The sequence below is a fragment of the Silurus meridionalis genome, chromosome 17 (genome assembly GCF_014805685.1).
Source record: "Silurus meridionalis isolate SWU-2019-XX chromosome 17, ASM1480568v1, whole genome shotgun sequence".
NCBI lineage: Eukaryota > Metazoa > Chordata > Actinopteri > Siluriformes > Siluridae > Silurus > Silurus meridionalis.
In genome coordinates, this window is record NC_060900.1 from 21450090 (window position 1) to 21468941 (window position 18852).

At 40.4% G+C, this 18852-nt stretch overlaps 1 protein-coding gene across 1 annotated transcript in view; it reads left to right on the forward strand.

Moving 5' to 3' along the window:
- The first annotated feature begins 273 nt into the window (after positions 1 to 273).
- celsr3 (cadherin, EGF LAG seven-pass G-type receptor 3) overlaps positions 274 to 18852 on the forward strand; it is a 60726-nt gene continuing 42147 nt past the window's right edge. The window contains exons 1-3 of the mRNA XM_046871822.1: positions 274 to 5505; positions 14544 to 14881; positions 16586 to 16874. Of these exons, the coding sequence (XP_046727778.1) occupies positions 591 to 5505; positions 14544 to 14881; positions 16586 to 16874 (5542 nt within the window). The 5' untranslated portion in view covers positions 274 to 590. The remainder of the gene's footprint in view (positions 5506 to 14543; positions 14882 to 16585; positions 16875 to 18852) is intronic.

Below are 18852 nucleotides of genomic sequence, written 5' to 3' on the forward strand. Positions count from 1 at the left end.
TATACATTTTGTTAATAATTGAGCCATCATTTGTCTTTTCTCTTTGCTGACGTAATGCTTTAACGTTACTGCTTCACATTATAATTCGTATAATTGAATTTACGTGAAATATGATATATGTCCATTTCCAGGAATTCTCCAGTGTAGGTTATGGCGGCCGGTGAAACGGTCCTGCGCAGACTCCAAGAGAGAGAGAGAGAGAGAGAGAGAGAGAGAGAGAGAGAGACTGTGCAGTGAGAGAGAGCATGATAGAGAAAGATATAGAGGGAAAGGGGAAGGATAAGGAGGAGGAGGAGAACGCACGGAGCGAAAGGGGGGAGGAATTATAGTAGCACCGGTTCCTCTGTGAGCCATGTTGGATGTGTGTAAGTAGGGAAGATGCTGCGCCCGTGCACTACCCGAACGCGAGAGTAGATGCGAGCTTCCCGGGAGCATCGTGAGCGCAGACCGGGGGAGCACGGCGGAAGGAGTCGGGAGGCGACAGAGGACCTGGCGTCGGGAACGCGGGAGCGCGAGAGAGGGAGTGGGAGAGAGACTGAGAGAGAAGGGAGAGAGGGAGAAAGGGTGAGAGAAAGGATCTCGCCACACTAATGGCTGCACTGCTGCTGGGCTTCAGCTCGCCGCCGTCTCTCCTGCTGCACCTTCTGCTCTGCTCTTTGTTCGCCGTCGTCCCGGAGAGAGCAGCCACGCCGCGCCGCCACCACCCGGCCCCCGGAGACGCGCGGACACACGTCGGGAGCGCCTCGGAGATCCGCCCTGTATGGACGTCAGTGTGGCTCGGATCAAGGAACGAGATTCCAATCTCGCGATTCGGAGCTGCAGGAGTCTCCGTGGCCTCTTCGCTGCTGGATTACAATGGGTCACCTGCATCAGGAAGAGCGCCTCGGACCGGACGCTTTCATCAGCGGCTGCCCGGTGATGTACAGAAGGGCGTTGTTTCCCGTTTTCTCGCTTCTTTGCTTCAGATAGAAAAAAAGAGGTTCGTGCAAAGGACTAGGGCATGCTCATGTATGTGCCACCTCGACTCCGGGCGGGTCTTCATTCCATCCGTGCAACATGAGCACCAGGATCAGGGTTGCATCGATGCCCGTTTCGGTTTGGGTAAGAGCGCAAGAGGTTGGAGAACCGGGCCCAGGCGCAGCACGTTGCTTTCAGGACGGGAGTTTAGCGCTGTCAGGAGATGTCCTCAGCCGCCATCAATGGACAATTCAAATTTAAATGCGTCTGGAAGTGTTTTGGACGCTAATAAATGGGATGGAAGGAATCTATGTGTAACGGACTGTTCCTCCCTCAATGCTATCGATCCCACAACAGAAGGCTGGAAAGGGTGTTTTCATGCAGCCTCTGGGAATAGGACGCAACATCTTTCAGGAGCCTTGAACATGTGTATGAAGTCAGGCCGGCTTACAGGAGTCAGAATCGTGCCCACAGCTTTAAACTGGTATGGGCACCAAGCCAGTCGCGACCTAACGCGCACGGATTGGAGCAGCACAGAGAGCAACATCATCTCATGTACTGGCACTACTTTACCATCAATTTTCTCATTTAAAAATATCAAACAAATGGAAACCCCTGATCTAAATGCAAAGCTTAGAGATGAGAGAGGAAAATATAAGCAGTCCTATCGACAAAACCAAGGTAAGACATGCAAAGTTAGTTCAATTAATGACAGAAGACTCGTGTCACATCTCACTGAGTTTACTGGAAACCCTATTTGCCCAGCTGACAGAGAGCCTAATTGTTCATCGACATCTAATCTCATCTCTTTGTTTCCTGCCATGGAAAGCAACAAAATCTCTGACTCACCAGTTAAACATAGCGATAAAATTACTCACACTATGCCACAATTCCAGCTCTTGGCTCAGTTGAACTTTACTGAAACATTCTGTGACTTACATACTTACACTGAGACTTGGAATCGCTCGGATAATGAGACAGTACCAGATCTAAACTTTGTTAAAAGTTTGTTCATATGGAACTATAACAGTAACAACAACAACAACAATAAAAAACAGCAGACTAACTATAAAATCAACAGTAAAACAAGAATTTTTGAGACTTATAGCAAGGACAGCAAGGTTTTAGCACAAGATTCAACAGCGCATGTGCAATGTCCTCAATCTTACCTGGATTCCATCCCAGTGAAGAGTCCACACCCGGTATGCGCTGACACCACCACCGGCGGCAGCTTATCCACCAACAGGGGAGCCAAGAAAACAGAATTAAAATCCGGTGAAGGGCTGCCATTACAAGCTGAGGCTGTCAGTCAGCATGTAGAGCAGGTTGGGGTCTCAGGGGGAAGGAGGAAGGGAGAAATGGTAGGAGAGGTGTGGGAGGAGAAGGCGGATAGCAGGGGGAAGGGTAACAGGCAGTATGGAAAGGGAGGAAGTAGGGAAAGAGGAGGGTGGGTGAATGTAGATAGCACAAAGAACGAGGCATCTGTAGGAGATACACATTTACTTGTATATGGAGGAAGAGGTCAAGGCAGCAATGTCTTGCAGACAGTAAGTCAGACAGTTAGAGGAGATGAGAACAAAGACTGGCAGCAAATCAAGGAAACCCAGGCGAAAGAAGATGAGTCAAAAAACAACAGAGACTTGGTGGAAAGCACTCCAATAGAGTTTACAAGTGAGATAGAACAAACAGAGAAAGAAAGTAGCATGATAAAAATAGGTGAAAAATTAGCTGTCCCTCCTGTTAGACGCTCACGCAGAGCTGCTAATCGACACCCTCATTTCTCACAGTATAACTATCAGATTCAGGTGGCAGAAAACCAGCCTCCTAGTACCTCAGTTATATCAATGTTAGCAGAGGATCCAGATCCTGGGGAAGCAGGAAGGCTTAGCTACAGCATGGCTCCGTTAATGAACAGTAGATCCATGGACTACTTTCAAATTGATCCTATGACTGGGCTAATCACTACCACACATGTACTGGATAGAGAGCACATGGACTTGCATTACTTCAGAGTGACTGTTACAGATCATGGTTCACCCCGTTTGTCTGGAACAACAATGGTCACCATTGCTGTTTCCGACCGGAACGATCACTTTCCAATATTTGAACAAACAGAGTATCGTGAAACCATTCGAGAGAACGTGGAAGAAGGGTATCCGATCTTGCAGCTACGTGCTACTGATCTTGACTCGCAAGCAAATGCTAACATTCGTTACCGGTTTATTGGTGAAAGTGCGGCCACCGCTCGTTCCGCATTTGAAATTGATCCTCGATCAGGTTTGATCACCACCCGAGGTATTGTTGACCGGGAAGTCAACGAACGCTATACGTTACAGGTGGAGGCAAACGATCAAGGACGAGAGCCAGGTCCACGTTCTGCTACGGTTAACGTTCACATAACAGTTCTGGATGAGAACGACAACGTTCCGCAGTTCAGTCAGAAACGTTACATAGTGTCAGTTCGGGAAGACGTGCGGCCACATTCAGAAATCCTGCGTGTCAGTGCTTCTGACGAAGACAAAGATGGAAACGCTGCCGTACACTATAACATCATCAGTGGGAACAGCAGAGGGCAGTTTGCAGTCGATAGTGTTACTGGAGAAATACATCTCGTGGCACCACTGGACTTTGAAACCGAGCGTGAGTACACTTTACGATTGCGTGCTCAAGATAACGGTCGCCCACCTCTGTCTAACAGCACTGGAATAGTTAGCGTACAAGTGACTGATGTAAATGACAATCCACCAATTTTTGTATCCACACCATTCCAAGCTACAGTGCTTGAGAGTGCGCCAGTTGGTCACTCCGTCCTGCACATACAAGCCATTGACACTGATAGTGGTGATAATGCACGGCTAGAGTATAGACTAACAGAAACAGGCTCAGACACACCTTTTGTCATCAATGCTGCCACTGGCTGGGTCACAGTGAGTTCTGAACTTGACCGGGAATCGGTGGAACACTACTTTTTTGGTGTTGAGGCCAGGGATTATGGTGTACCACCACTTTCTGCCACAGCGAGTGTTACTATCACTGTGATGGACGTCAATGATAATCGTCCAGAGTTTGTGCAGAAAGAGTACTATGTCCGTCTAAATGAGGATGCTGCAGTTGGAACGAGTGTTGTTAGCGTGACAGCAGTGGACCGTGATGTCAACAGTGCAGTCACCTACCAGATCACCGGTGGAAACACGCGTAACCGTTTTGCTATCAGCACAGCCGGTGGAGCTGGCCTTCTTTCCCTGGCACTGCCACTCGACTACAAACAGGAGCGGCGATACGTGCTAACAGTCACTGCTTCTGACAGAACACTACATGATACCTGTCAGGTACATGTGAACATCACGGATGCGAACACACACCGGCCAGTGTTCCAGAGTGCTCACTACTCTGTGAGTGTGAATGAGGATAGACCACCTGGTAGCACTGTAGTGGTAATAAGTGCTACCGATGATGATGTCGGTGAGAATGCCCGGATCACATACTTCCTCGAAGACAACATTCCGCAGTTCCGAATTGATCCTGCAACAGGTGCAATCACACTCCAAGCTGAGTTAGACTATGAACATCAGATGACATACACTCTAGCGATTACAGCTCGTGACAATGGAATACCACAGAAATCGGACACAACCTACGTCGAAGTCAACGTGAATGACGTGAACGACAATGCGCCACAATTCTTTAGCCCACATTACCAGGGTGGAGTCAGTGAAGACGCCCCGCCTTTTACAAGTGTCCTACAAATCACTGCCACTGATCGAGACGCTCATGCTAATGGTCGTGTGCAGTATACTTTCCAAAACGGAGACGATGGTGATGGCGATTTTACCATTGAGCCCACTTCTGGAATATTGCGCACCGTGCGTCGGCTTGATCGTGAAAGCGTGCCATTTTATGAACTTACAGCCTTTGCAGTGGACCGTGGCGTTCCACCTCAACGCACACCTGTCCGTATTCAGGTCAGTGTCATGGATGTTAATGACAACGCACCCGTGTTCCCTGCTGATGACTTTGAGGTGCGGGTAAAAGAAAACAGTGCAGTCGGGTCAGTCGTAGCCCAGATTACAGCCACGGATCCAGACGAAGGCGCTAACGCTCAGATTATGTACCAAATTGTTGAGGGTAACATTCCAGAAATCTTCCAGATGGACATCTTTTCAGGAGAGCTCACATCCCTGATTGACTTGGATTATGAGGCACGGAACGAGTATGTCATTGTTGTCCAAGCCACATCAGCACCACTAGTAAGCCGGGCCACGGTGCGAATCCGACTTATCGACCAAAATGACAACAGTCCACAATTGAAGAACTTTCAGATCATATTCAACAACTTTGTGTCAAATCGTTCCAATACTTTCCCGAGCGGAGTTATAGGGCGCGTTCCAGCCCACGACCCAGATGTAACGGATCGCCTCTACTACACCATTGAGCATGGTAACGAGCTGCACCTGCTGCTGCTCAACCACACAAGTGGAGAAATCCGACTCAGCAGTGAACTGGACAACAATCGTCCACTGATCGCCCACATGATCATCAGCGTCACTGGTAAGTCAGGAACAGAGGGAAAGGGGGATGGGAGTAAGAATTGTATTCAGTAGAGAAGGTACAGAGAAGAGGAAGTGAAGCAAGGACATAAGGATAGGGTCAAAATGATCTACATAACCTTTTACTTCTGTGTAATTGTCTTGTTGTACTTAAATTAGCCCGACAAAGGCAGCACTTGGTCAGTACCCAAGATTATTGTCTAAATTAATGAGAGAGAGGGTAAAGCATAAAAGGAGAAAAATTAAAGACTGTTTAGAGGAATCTGACTCTTGATTTAGACCATAAAAGCATTTTCAGATCATTGTGAATTGCATTATGGGCTAATGGTGGCTTTCTGGTATCAGCAGGTAACAATAGAGAGTAATGGTGGTTAAGTGCTATAGGCAGAAGCTGTAAAGACAATGTTGTGCTCGTAGAAGCAAATGATTAAAGCAGTATGGTGGGTGTCGGCACATTGAGGTTATAGGTTTATTTGGTCTTAATTTGATGATAATTGAGCTGGTGTTAGAAAAAAACGCAAAAAAAATTCACTTATTTTTATAGCCACCAGGATGTGTATCTTTTTTTCAGGTCTTCCACATGGGAGATAAGATTAAATGTGGTGGTTTGTGTGTATGTGTGTGCGTATGACATTTCTGAGGTTTCAGTTCTGATTCAAGCTGCAGTCAAAGCCAAGTCAATTAGATTTTGGCAAGCGTTCTGCCTTTACCTGTCAGGCTCTCTTCTTCTGCTGCGAAACCCACTATCACTCTGTCCTCCGTTCACTTGTTTTTTCTGCTCTTGTACACACATCTCTCTCTCTGCTAGTGTTGCTCACCTCTCCTCTTCTCGACTAAAGAGATGGATTAGTGTATAATATTATTGAGGAGCTGACCTAACACCACCCTACTTCAGTCTGTGTTGATAGTAAGCAACAGGACAAAGAACAAACAATAGGTTCATTTTGAATGAATAAAAAAAACCCTTGTGTCTATGTTTGTCTCTATGTGTGCAATTTATTATAAAATACTAGCCTGTAGATAGTGATGAGGCCTCTGGGAATCTTGACACAGTTGTCTATCACAAGGGTAGAATTAAAAATGAATTGAAGTTGTGTTGCAAACTTTTACACACTCATTTATTTAAAACTGGAAAACAGCACAGTTAATTTTTAATCAAATCTGCCAAAATGAAGTTTCCACAATTTCATGTATGTAATCAATCATTGAAGACATAGATGCTTTGAAACATTTTCACCAGCTACGCTGTTTCTCAAGGCAAATTCATTTTTTCATTATAATGAGAACGCAAATTGGAAAAAAGAAAATCAGACCTACTACAGTAATTGCCTCTCTACTTATTTTTGCTTTCCTCTGAACCACAGAATGACTCATGATATGATTATGTGTATGCTTTTCTGATGCCTTTCTTGACCACTTTGGGAAATTTTTATAAATTTTTCAGAACACTTCCAGTTACAAGGTTTAATGTAATGTTCTTGTTTGTGCAGCAAATATAGTTTATTAGTCATATAGCCACTTATCAGTGTACAAATCAAATGCATGCATCATTGATATTGTGGATTTTTCTGTGGTGAGATGTTTTACACACACACACACACACACACACACACACACACACACACACACACACACACACACATATATATATATATATATAGGGGTGTAACGGCACACGTATTTGCACAGAAATTTTTGCTACAGGGCTTTCGGTTCTGTACAAATGTGTACTGAATGCGATCCTTTTTACATAAGGAACATAGTTAGAATGTGAGTTTCCTCAGGAATGTATAACATGGCAGACCACTTTGTGTCAGTTTGTGTAGTCTCCACCTGTCCCTTTCAGCGCTTTGTAAATCTTTTTATTATTATTTTTAAACTTCAAAACATACACAAAATTGACAGGGGTATAAAAAAGAATCTAGAGTTAATGTAATGTCCCTGTGGCTACTCGCTCTTCACCGGAAATAAGATTTATTTTGCGGATACATGAAAGCGCTAAAGAATCAATAGCGCTAGCGTTAGCACTATAAATTCAAAATGTAAATGTTTAAATGTTGATCACAAATAATAATAATAATAATAAACTGTGCTATTAAAAAAATGACAAGCAATTTTATGTTTTGCATTTCTTCCCCTTAACGAAATTGTACCGAACCATGACTTAAAAACCGGGGTACATACCGAACCGTGAATTTTGTGTACCATTACACCCATATATATATATATATATATATATATATATATATATATATATATATATATATATATATATATTAGGGAAATATTTAGAAAAAGCAAATGATTTTTTTTTTGGTAAGAAGACTGTCTGCCTTTGTGTGTGCAAATAAATTTTAATGAAGTCATATACCCAGCCAAATTACTCTGTGTGTGCTCCCTCTCTCTGTCTTTCTTTCTCGCTCCCCTTTTTTCTCTGTGTCTCTCCCTTCCTTCCTCTCCCTTTTCTATCTGTTTTAATTTACTGAGGATTCAGCTCTCAGTGTACAACTGACAAAAAAAAAACAAGAACACCTTAATCACCTTAACCAGAGTACAGTCTGTGCATGTATCTGTACGTGTCTGTTCATGAATGTCAGTATCTGGGACTGTGAGTGCATTAATATGATTTGTGCATGTTTGTGTACATGCATTTAATTTAATGTTGCTGTAATATATCCAGGACGATGTGTATGTGTTGCGTGAAGACAAGATGAAAGCTTTTTCGCTTTCTCATTATATCTATTATACAAACACACACACAAAACAACACGGCCAAAGGCAAGCAGATTCAGCAGATTGTACAAAACGAGTGGTTTTCACTCTGTTACTCACAATTCAGCACAAATTCTGTTTTTAACTTCTCCACCATGGTCAGATTAAGTGGTATATTTATCAGTACTGGGGAATCCTACTTAAGGTCAACGTTACAAATGCAGCTCATTTATGCAGAGTAGAAATGTTTTGCCATTGTATCCCATATTGTCTCATTCATATTCGATAAATATGATCCTTATGTTGTTTCATACAATAGTTGATCATTGTAGTCAATAAGTAAAATTTAATTAAACTAAATAGCATTCAAAATGCAAAATGCAGCACTCTAAAATAATCCTACTGAAATGAATGTTGATGTAGTATTGACGCTAGAATACTACATAGTATATAGGACTATTGAATTGAATTATATCAATCAATCCTTTGCAGACATCTTTAAAAGCAGCTTCATAGAAACTGCAGGTTTGTAGCTATAAAGGTGAAATGCAGGCTTTTAATACATGAGTCATTTTATTAAGATATTTTACGCATGAGTCACAAACACTGAGCATAAAAGTTCTCAAAAGACAAACTCATACTCCTCTGGGCAACACAGCAGAGTAATATTTGTTTATTATGTATGTGATGAATTGCAAAACAGATTTCTTGCAAAAGGAAAAGCAAACAGTACTGAAGATACATTGCTGAAGTACACATACAAAATATGAAAATATTGTAAAGGTCTCTAGAGGAGCAAATCATAAGACAGGGTAAAAAATGTATAATCAAAAGGGATGTTAGTCAAAAAAGAGATTCCTTTCTACAAAGGCAAGGTTCATTTTTTTTTATGTACAAACAGTTCCCAGGATAAAGAACCATCAAACTGCATGGAGTCGGGATCTGCATTGAAGGAAGAAAATAAGAAAAATCTCTTCTTATTAATATAAACATCAATCCAACTCTCTATAAATATATACTGGCTAGTTATAGGTGACTATTTACCACCTAAAAGACATGTCAGCATGAATCACATAGTTATCACTGTAATCTATCTGTTGCTATATACACTTGTAATTATTAAAGCAGTTTGTATTGTGCCGGCTTCTATCAGTATTCGGTTTGTATGTTCGGAATTCTTTTTTTTGCTAGCGTTTGAGATTTTGAGATTAGTGCTAAAGTAAGTTATCCTAAAGTTTTCTAGGCAAAATCGTATCTTATTTAGAGCAACTAAAATAAGAGTGTGGTTTGAGACAGATGTCCTATTCTTTTGTGAAGCTTCGTTGTATGTACATACTTGTAGCAAATATAAAAAAAGACTTTATTCTATTTTACCTGATTTCCGAGTTTAAAACTATTTTTTTACCAGAGATTTTAATACATTATTACACTGTGTATGTTAAGTAAACAAAGTGGAAACTTACACATCCACTGTTATGAATATACGACTAAGTAGGAGCTCACAATTCTACAGCTGAACAGACAGACGTGATGTTTTTTTTTGAGATGTTATTGTAATATATGCTAAAAATCATAGACAGTATATATTTTAGTTAGTGTAGATGTCTGTGTAGTGAGAACTACCCAATTCTGGGGCCACTCTCAAGACAACCAGAGAACCACTGCTCAGATGTTTTCTTGGACTGGACACTATATAACCAAACATATGTAAACAGCTGAGACCACAGCTACACAGAAGTGTTTCCTAAACTCTTTTACAATGTTGGAAGCACAGAATGGTCTTTGTAATATGTAGCATTATGATTATTATTTTCTGCAAGTAAGAAGCCCAAATCTTTTCTAACATGACTATGTCCCTATGCACAAAGCGAGCTCCATGAAAACCTGGCTTGCCAAGTTTGCTGTAAAGGAACTCGAGCGTTCTGCATAGAACATTTTTGGGACAAGCTAAAACGGTAGTTACCTGCTAACCATCTATGGCTCCTAGTTCTGTGGCTGAATGTCTAGAAACCGCCTTAGCATTTCAAAAACTATCCTAAAACTAGTAGAACACTTGCCAGGAGAGTGGAGGATATTATAACAGCAAAGAGTGACTACATTTGGAATAAGTTGTTCAAAAAAGCCCATACGGTCAGAGTCACATAATTTTGACTGAAGAGTGACAAAAGCACCTGACAAATAACTTATTTTGTACAGTTTTTCCCATGTATTTCAACATAAACACATCTTATCATGTGTTATTTTCTTAACCTGAAAAGTGGTTCTACTAATTATTTGGGTTACACCTTTTCGGGAGTCTCTCTTTCTCTCTTTCTCCTTCTCTCTCTCTCTTTCTCTTTGTAACCTAACACTTCAAATATTTTACTTCCCGAGTAAATAAAGCCTACAAAAATAGAGCACACTTCAAACACACAGATGCACATGTATTTCCTCCCAGCAGTATAAAGAGTCTAAAATAAACTTTACATTAGTGTGAAAGGGTTAGGCGCTTTATTAAATATTAATCAGTTAGACAGTGAGAGAGAGGGAGAGAGAGAATGGAAGATAAACAGAAGAAAAGTAGATGGACTGAAAGGAAGAAGATAATCAACAGAGACAGTGAAGTAAGAATGGAATAAGAGAGACAGAGAGAAAGAGTAGTATTAATTCATATTCTATATACCAGAGAGCTGTACATTAGGGGTTGCCTTGCACACTCAGCACATACAACCAGCTTCAGCTGTGATGGTGATGCAAAAGTGATGAAAAAAAAAGAAAAAAAAAGAGGTGTGAAAAGGTCCAGACTCCTGGTCTGTGAATAAGGCTAACTCCTGTATTAATGCACTGTAATTACCACAGGCTGAAACAATCTGCTTTTTGTTTAGTGATGACATAAGCGAGGATTCGATATTTTGCCAGGAAACAGACATACAGTACACACACACACACACACACACACACACACACACACACAAATACAAATACTTATGATTATTATTTTGTATGATGTGTGACATATTATGCATATTAGTCTGTAATAAGGTATAATTTGCAGATTTAATTTCCATGTCTAATATATTTATGGTATTATATGATTATCAGTATTAACTGTATTCATTTGTGTATATTAGCCTGATTTTATGTGAAAGACCGGGTAAACCAGGAGAAATTGTATTAACTCTTTTACCATCATTTTGTGTGTGCCTGTGTGTGTGTGTGTGTGTGTGTGTGTGCGAGCAAGAGGTCAACAGGGAGTCAGTCCCCATAATCCTGTAATAAAACCAGCTGCCACATCTTCCCTCCCCCACACCACACTCCCTAACTCTCTCTTTTTTTGCTTTCATTTCTTCATACTATTCTTTCAATCATTCCTTATCCCCTATTTCCTTTTTAGTTCAATCATATTATTGCTCTCCTCTTCTATAATTCCCCTACTCTCTTCGTATCTCCATCGAGTTCCATTAAAGCTGCATATCACATTCCTTTTCCGCATGTTCCTTTGCTACCTTGGGATTAAAAGTGTTCTTTATCACACAGAAAGCAAAAAATAAATAAAAAATAGGGCTTTGAATCACTAATTGCTCTCCACAGGAACACTGTGTTGTTTTTATGTGGTAAAATTCTGGATCTTTGGGTAATTTGGCTTGAGATGAATACCCAAGTTTTTTTTTTCCCCAACCTAATCTTTACATGATGCATCTGTAGAGTTTAGAGTTTAGTGTAGAGATCTGTTAACCGTCCAAAAAAGCCTTCAGCAAGTGTACGTCTTAGTTCACATTACATCATCTGTCACAGATGGAACCAGTACATACATGTTCAAATGTCCACATCAACAAAACATAAAAATACCATGTCTGAAGGATCCAGTCATACAGATTTAAAGTTCCATATAAAAAGTAATTAAACAGTCACTCATGTTTTTTGTGTTCTCGCCTTCTACAGCTACTATAGTTCTACCAAACAATTATTTCTGAAGCAACTCATCACTTGTAAGGTTTAACAGTATTCCTTGTCTATCTATCTATCTATCTATCTATCTATCTATCTATCTATCTATCTATCTATCTATCTATCTATCTATCTATCTATCTATCTATCTATCTATCCATCCATCCATCCATCCATCCATCCATCCATCCATCCATCCATCCATCCATCCACCCACCCACCCACCCACCCACCCACCCATTATATGGCAGATTTGTTTGTGCTTTTCAAACATTCATTTCACATTTAGTACCCATTTCCTGACATAATATCCTCCAATCATCTCGGAAGATGTTCCACTAGATTTTGGATTGGGAGATTTGTGTTCTTTCAGTCACAAGGTATTAGTAAATTCATGTGGTAATGTAGGTGAGGTAAGAAGGCCTGGGGTGCAGTCAGTGTTCTAATTCCTCCCAAAAGTTTTCAGTAGGGTTGAGGTCAGGGCTGTATAGCAGGCCACTTCAGGTTTTTTACACCAACCCATGTAAAGCATATATTAATGAAGCTGGTTTTGTGAACAAGAGCATTGTAATGCTGGAACAGGTCTGGGTCTTAAGGTCTGAGTCTAGTTTAAATTTAATGCGCTCACATCAAGAGACATCTGATACAATCGTGTGCCTCCAACATTGTTGTAACAGTTTGGGGAAGGACCCCATATGGCTGGAAAATGCAGGTGTCCCAATACATTCGCCTATATCTTTACATTTATATCTTTATATCCATCCAAGGTACTGTTTCTATAGACCTATCGATCTAGCTATCCAGTGGTTTCTTATATTTACATTATTCTTGACTAAAGAATTCATGTACAGTGGAACCCGGTTATGTCGATGTCCTAGGGGGTCGCCAAAAAGCATCGAGGTAACCGATGATCGAGATAAACAAAAATCAAAATGGCGGCAATATATTAACGTGCTTGAAATTTCTTTATGTACATGATGTGCGTTAATAAATGAAAATGTACATGCACGTGTTTTTGAAGGGTTTTTTACACAACAGCATTGCCGCGATTTGTTTGATGAAGGCATGCTATAAAATGTACATACGTTTGTTAACAACAAAAGGCATAAGTGCACCTACTAACAGCAGAGATTTACCAGTATACAATACAAACCACCGTCCATTCTCCATACAAACCTTTATTATATTCTCCAACATTATAAACACACAGATCGCTCAAAAAAAAAAACAGCGGCTGCACAGTGCCGTCTCACATTTAGTCCACATGTGGAAAAAAAAGAAAAATAAACAGTAACTAAGTTTATGAAAACTTATGACCATCAGGCTGAAGTAATCCGCACAAACACACAAAGCAAAGTGTCCGAAAAAACCTAAGTCCACGATGCCGAGGGGGAGATAAGCCGAGAGAGAGAGAGAGAGAGAGAGAGAGAGAGAGAGAATGTAAAATAGGAAATTCAAAATACGCGACCGGCGGCATGGCGCGAAGCCGGAAAAAAACCCCGGAAGATCCAAAACCGAACCCGAAACCAAAAACGAGGGACAGAAAAGGTTTAAACGTGAACGGCCGAAAGGGGCGTGGCAGGTGCTTTCTCGGCTGCTTTCTCTGAAGCTCCCGGCTTCAACTCCTTACCGAGCGCGCGCGCGTCGCTCCTTACCGAGAGAGCCGTGCTCCTTACCCTGCTCATCGCATAACATTTAACAAAAAAAATACATATGTGCACTTACTAACAGCAGAGATTCACCAGTATACAATACAAACACCTGTAGTATCTGTAAGGTTTGATTTTTCCGCCACTTTCGCAAGTTCTTCTGCGGCTGCACAGTGCCGATCGACATAACTGACGTTAAAATTTCTAATTCCCCCCCCTTGTGCTCGAGATATTAGGGTTTCGCGACATAAAAAAAGTCGATATAACCGATAAAAAATGCTTAGAAAAAGCGAGAATTTGGCGGGTCCACTTCAAAAACGTCGACTTAATAGGGTTGTCGAGGTAACCGAGGGCGAGATAACCGGGTTCCACTGTATTTTCAATAGTTCTGCCGATTTTATAAGTGAGTTTCAACCAAAGATGTTTTCTGATTTTTTCTCAGTTCTGAAAAATGTGTCAAAATTGTAGACTACGGTAATTCAGGGAACGTTTCTAATCTGCATATTCATAGCATATAACTTTGATGGGGATAAAAGATAACAGAATCAGGACATCTGTGTATTTATATCTGTGGAACTTTGTCAATCTATTATTTAATACAGAAACCATTAAATAGATTCAAAACAAAGTGTTATAACCTCAGCATGCTCAGATGTGCATTTTATGAGTTATGATGGTTTATGATGGTTGATTTATCAGAAGCTTGACACTGATTTTGCTGCATTACTTTTTTTGCTCTCTTCCCTTTTAGACGGTGTTCACAGCATTAGCGCTCAGTGTGAGCTGAGGGTCCTGATCATCACTGAGAACATGCTAAGCAGCAGCGTTACTGTTAGACTTCAAAATATGTCCCAGGAGCAGTTCCTGTCTCCGTTGCTCGCCGACTTCCTGGAAGGTGTGTCATCCGTGCTGTCAGTTGCACCGGCGGATGTGTTTGTTTTCAATGTGCAGCCGGATGCCGAAGCAGAGCGAGTGCTGAATGTCAGCTTTTCAGCAGCATTGCCTGGGGGACAGTTTTTCCCTTCAGATGCACTGGAGGAACAGCTCTATCTCAACAGACCAAAGCTGAATATGCTCACTCAGATGCAGGTAAGTGACAATTTAGGTACACATACAGTGGGGCACAAAAGTCTGAGACCATTATTGCTCAGAATTCATCAGTTTATTCATCAGTGTATTGTAGAAACTCGTTTCAATAGAGGAAACAAAACTTATAGAAAATATGACCTTTTGTCAATATTGCACTTTTTGATATAAAATATGATTATACTTTCTACTTATTTCCATAAAAAAAAAGGGTGGTCGCAATGTGTTCACAATGTGGATTTTGAACCACAATGCTCAAAAACACTATAAATCTTTATTTTGCTGTTGTATCTGTGTAAATTTTACATTGACTTTGTGGTATTGTAACCAAGCAAAAGCATAGTCACTATTAACACACAGTTACACATAGAGATATAGAAACTCAAAACATTTCCTTTGAGTAAGGAATGAAATTTGCTCTGATGATCATTTATTAAGAATAGTGTTTTAGACCTCTTATACCACACAATAATTTGCCAATAGTTACTAATGTTCAGTTATTAAAGAAAGATCCATCACTCTTATTAACCATTTCTATAAATAACAATTCATTAGCCTGTTTATATGAAGTTGTGGCACGGGTGCTACAATAAATCAACACTTTTTAAAAATCAAGAATTTACCAGCCCTGTGGCCTAATAAAAATGGATTTGTTCTACAGTGCCTTGTGAGATTTATTAAACAATTTCAAGCAGTTTAAAGTTGCATAAGTAGAAAAGACATGAAAGCTGACTCAAGAAATATTCTGATAATGAAGCTAAAATCAATAAACATATTTTGTAACAACTAGTTGCTGTATCTTTTTAAAAAATATTGAAGGTATGTGGCTTATCATGTGGTTTTATATGGCATTTCTAGTTTTTTGTTAGCCAGTAAAGTACATACTTATTTAGCTCATGATTTCTTAGCTAGTTGGAACATTATAGCGACAATTGGTTAGCAACACTGACCTCATTAGCATGAATCCCAGCAAGACCAACCTGTGACAGCTAGCTTACAAATGTTGTTAGATCATTAATTAGTACAAAACCCGTTGTTAGTTATGAATATCTAGTAAGCAGTATTGCTTTTATCATTTTTGCTGTTGGAGTTAGCAACCCTCTCTTTGTGAAACCAAGGTATATTTATTATGGTATGTTTTAATTACCTGGAGTAACCTTAAGTAAAGTTTTGACACTCAAATCTAATTAAAGTGATGGTGAAGTTTTTTATGAAGGCACATAATTAAGAAATTTGCCCACATTTGCAAACCTGAATGTCTTAAACACAAATAATATATTTTTTAAAGAGCATAGAATAGCTTTTATTTGTCACATATACATTACAGCACAGTAAAATTTGTTCTTCGCATATCCCAGCTTGCTCAGAAGTTGGGGTCAGAGTGCAGGCTCAGCCATGATACGGCGCCCCTGTAGCACAGAGTGTTAAGGGCTTTGCTCAAGGGCCCAAGAGTGGCTTGAACCTCTGCTCTTCCGATTAGTAACCGCCTTAACCACTAAGCTACCACTCCCCCAATATAAAATAGTGTATATTTTCTTGTTAAATACTAAATATACTGAAATCACAGACTCAGAAATAGTGATCCCACAAATAACTAGACACATGACTCAAAGGAAAAAAGACCAAATCGTACAACAGGACAAGGAATGTTTTTTATCTTAGCCAAACACTCACACACTTTTCTAACTCCTTTGTTGCTATCTGCAGGTGCTGCCGTTTGATGATAACGTATGTTTGCGTGAGCCGTGTCAAAACTACATGAAGTGTATCAGCGTCCTGCGCTTCAATAGCTCCGCCCCTTTTATCTCCTCACCCTCCATGTTGTTCCGGCCCATCCACCCAATCGCAGGCCTGCGCTGCCGCTGTCCTCCCGGCTTCGCTGGGGATTATTGCGAGATCGAGATTAACATGTGCTACTCAAATCCTTGCCTAAATGGAGGAGTGTGTGCACGCAGGGAGGGAGGATACACCTGCGTCTGTAGAGAGAATTATACAGGTGAGTGTGCATATTAGGTTTATATATATTTTGGGTCCAAGTTTGGCTTTAGGGCACATTCATGTTCATTAGTTAGCACAGTCAGAGGGAGTGAAGCAGTTCTAAATGACATACAGGATGAAAGCAGGCATGATAATGAGGGAAAAGGGATGCTGATATTTGAAATTACTGCACTTCATTTAAATATGTAGATGGTATAAATAGAAGGTGGCTCAGTAAAATACTATTTCTTCATTTGTGCGTGCAGACTATCTCTGATTGATTTTTTTGGTCTTCAATATCTAGTCCTTGGTTTCTGCATAGAAATCAGACTACAACTCCAAAACAAATTTCTTTTACTAAATGCAAATGACCAAAATCATGTTACTCAACTGTGCCAGCACAGCCTCCACAGGAATCTCTCTCTCATTCAGTCTCCAGAGTGCCACATGTTGCCTAATGATGAAAAATTTATAATAATCACTGCTAAGGATATTATGAAGCTATTAAACAGAACTGTAAGTAAGTAAATCCGCTCAAATTTGCTAAACAGACTTGAATATAGAATGTAAAATGGAAACCCTTGTAGACTGATTTAATACTTAACAGTTTTTCGGTCTGAGAGAGAAGCTATGAAACATTCTGTCCTATTTCTGTGTTCTGGGAATACAAAAAAAACCCAATCCTACAACTCTGGCCTCCACACGCTGTTGTCTGAAATTCAGATGAACCAAATTATTCCTGAAACATTCAACAATTATGCGATGCAAACTTAGATTTTAATCTCCAGATTAAAATTTTACTAAAAGTGTGGATCAGTTTATGCAGATTCTTTACAAGCAGACCAAATTCAAACACTTTATAGTGTAACTATAAATGGACAAAAAATGGTTTTGCTGTTCTTTAATGGGTAAAGAGTAATCTTTGGCTAAATACTGTGGTATTCAGGAATTAAATACAAGAGGAGTATCATGACACTATAGTAACAAGCCACATCCTGTCACACACTGAGAAATTCAGGACTTTATGCAAACCTCATGCAACTAATATATGAAAACCAGCTATGTCGATCTAAGGCGATGAAATATTAATGTGCGTTTTGAAAATATTGCAGTTTTATAGCTTCAGGGTTGGCTGATAATCTATGTGGAGTTTCTGTGGATATGTGTGTGGGTTCCCTCTGGGTTTTTGTGTTTTCATTTACCTCCCAGAAACACACAGATAGGTGGAATGGCTCTGCCCCTAGGTGTGAATATGTGCGTGTGTCTGTATCTCTGTATGGTGCCTGGTGATGGGGACTGGTGTCTCACCCAGGGTCTATTTTCATCTTACAACCAGTGTTTCCAGACCATCTTCTTTTCCTCTTCTACTACTACCACCACCACCACCACCACCACTACTACTACTACTACTAGTTTTTCTGCTTTATCTTCATCGTTTTTGAATAAATATATCTTATTGTTTAATATTTCAAATAAAGCAATATTTTGGCACATTATTCCTGAGACCCTATGAGAAAAGCATGGACTTATTAACACGTATTGTGAAAATATGAACATCTCCTAAAAAACACCAAAGACAGGAAAGATTGAGTGAAACACACAAAGAGGGAGGAGAAAGGACAAATTAATGGACAATTAATATAATAAAGAGGTGGAGGAGTGTCAGAGTGGCTTCTGTAGGAGGAGGAGGGAATGAAAGGAAAGCGTAAAATCAGTTATGGGAAGAGTAAAAGGACAAACTGAGCGCAATGTGAAGAAAAGTAATGAAGCAGAACGACTGTGAAGCAGAGATGCAGATTGTTGAGATGGAAATGATATGCAGAGGACAGGAGAAAGTGTAGGAGAGACAACGGGTACGGAGACAGAGACAAGGAAAGATCAGAGAGAAGGGGACAGAGAAGATGAAGGTGGGGGCAGATGGAGTTCCCCTGGGGGTCATGTAATGTGTGAAAGAAGGGGGGTGATTTTTCTTTGCCTGTCGGGTAAGCAGGGTCTTT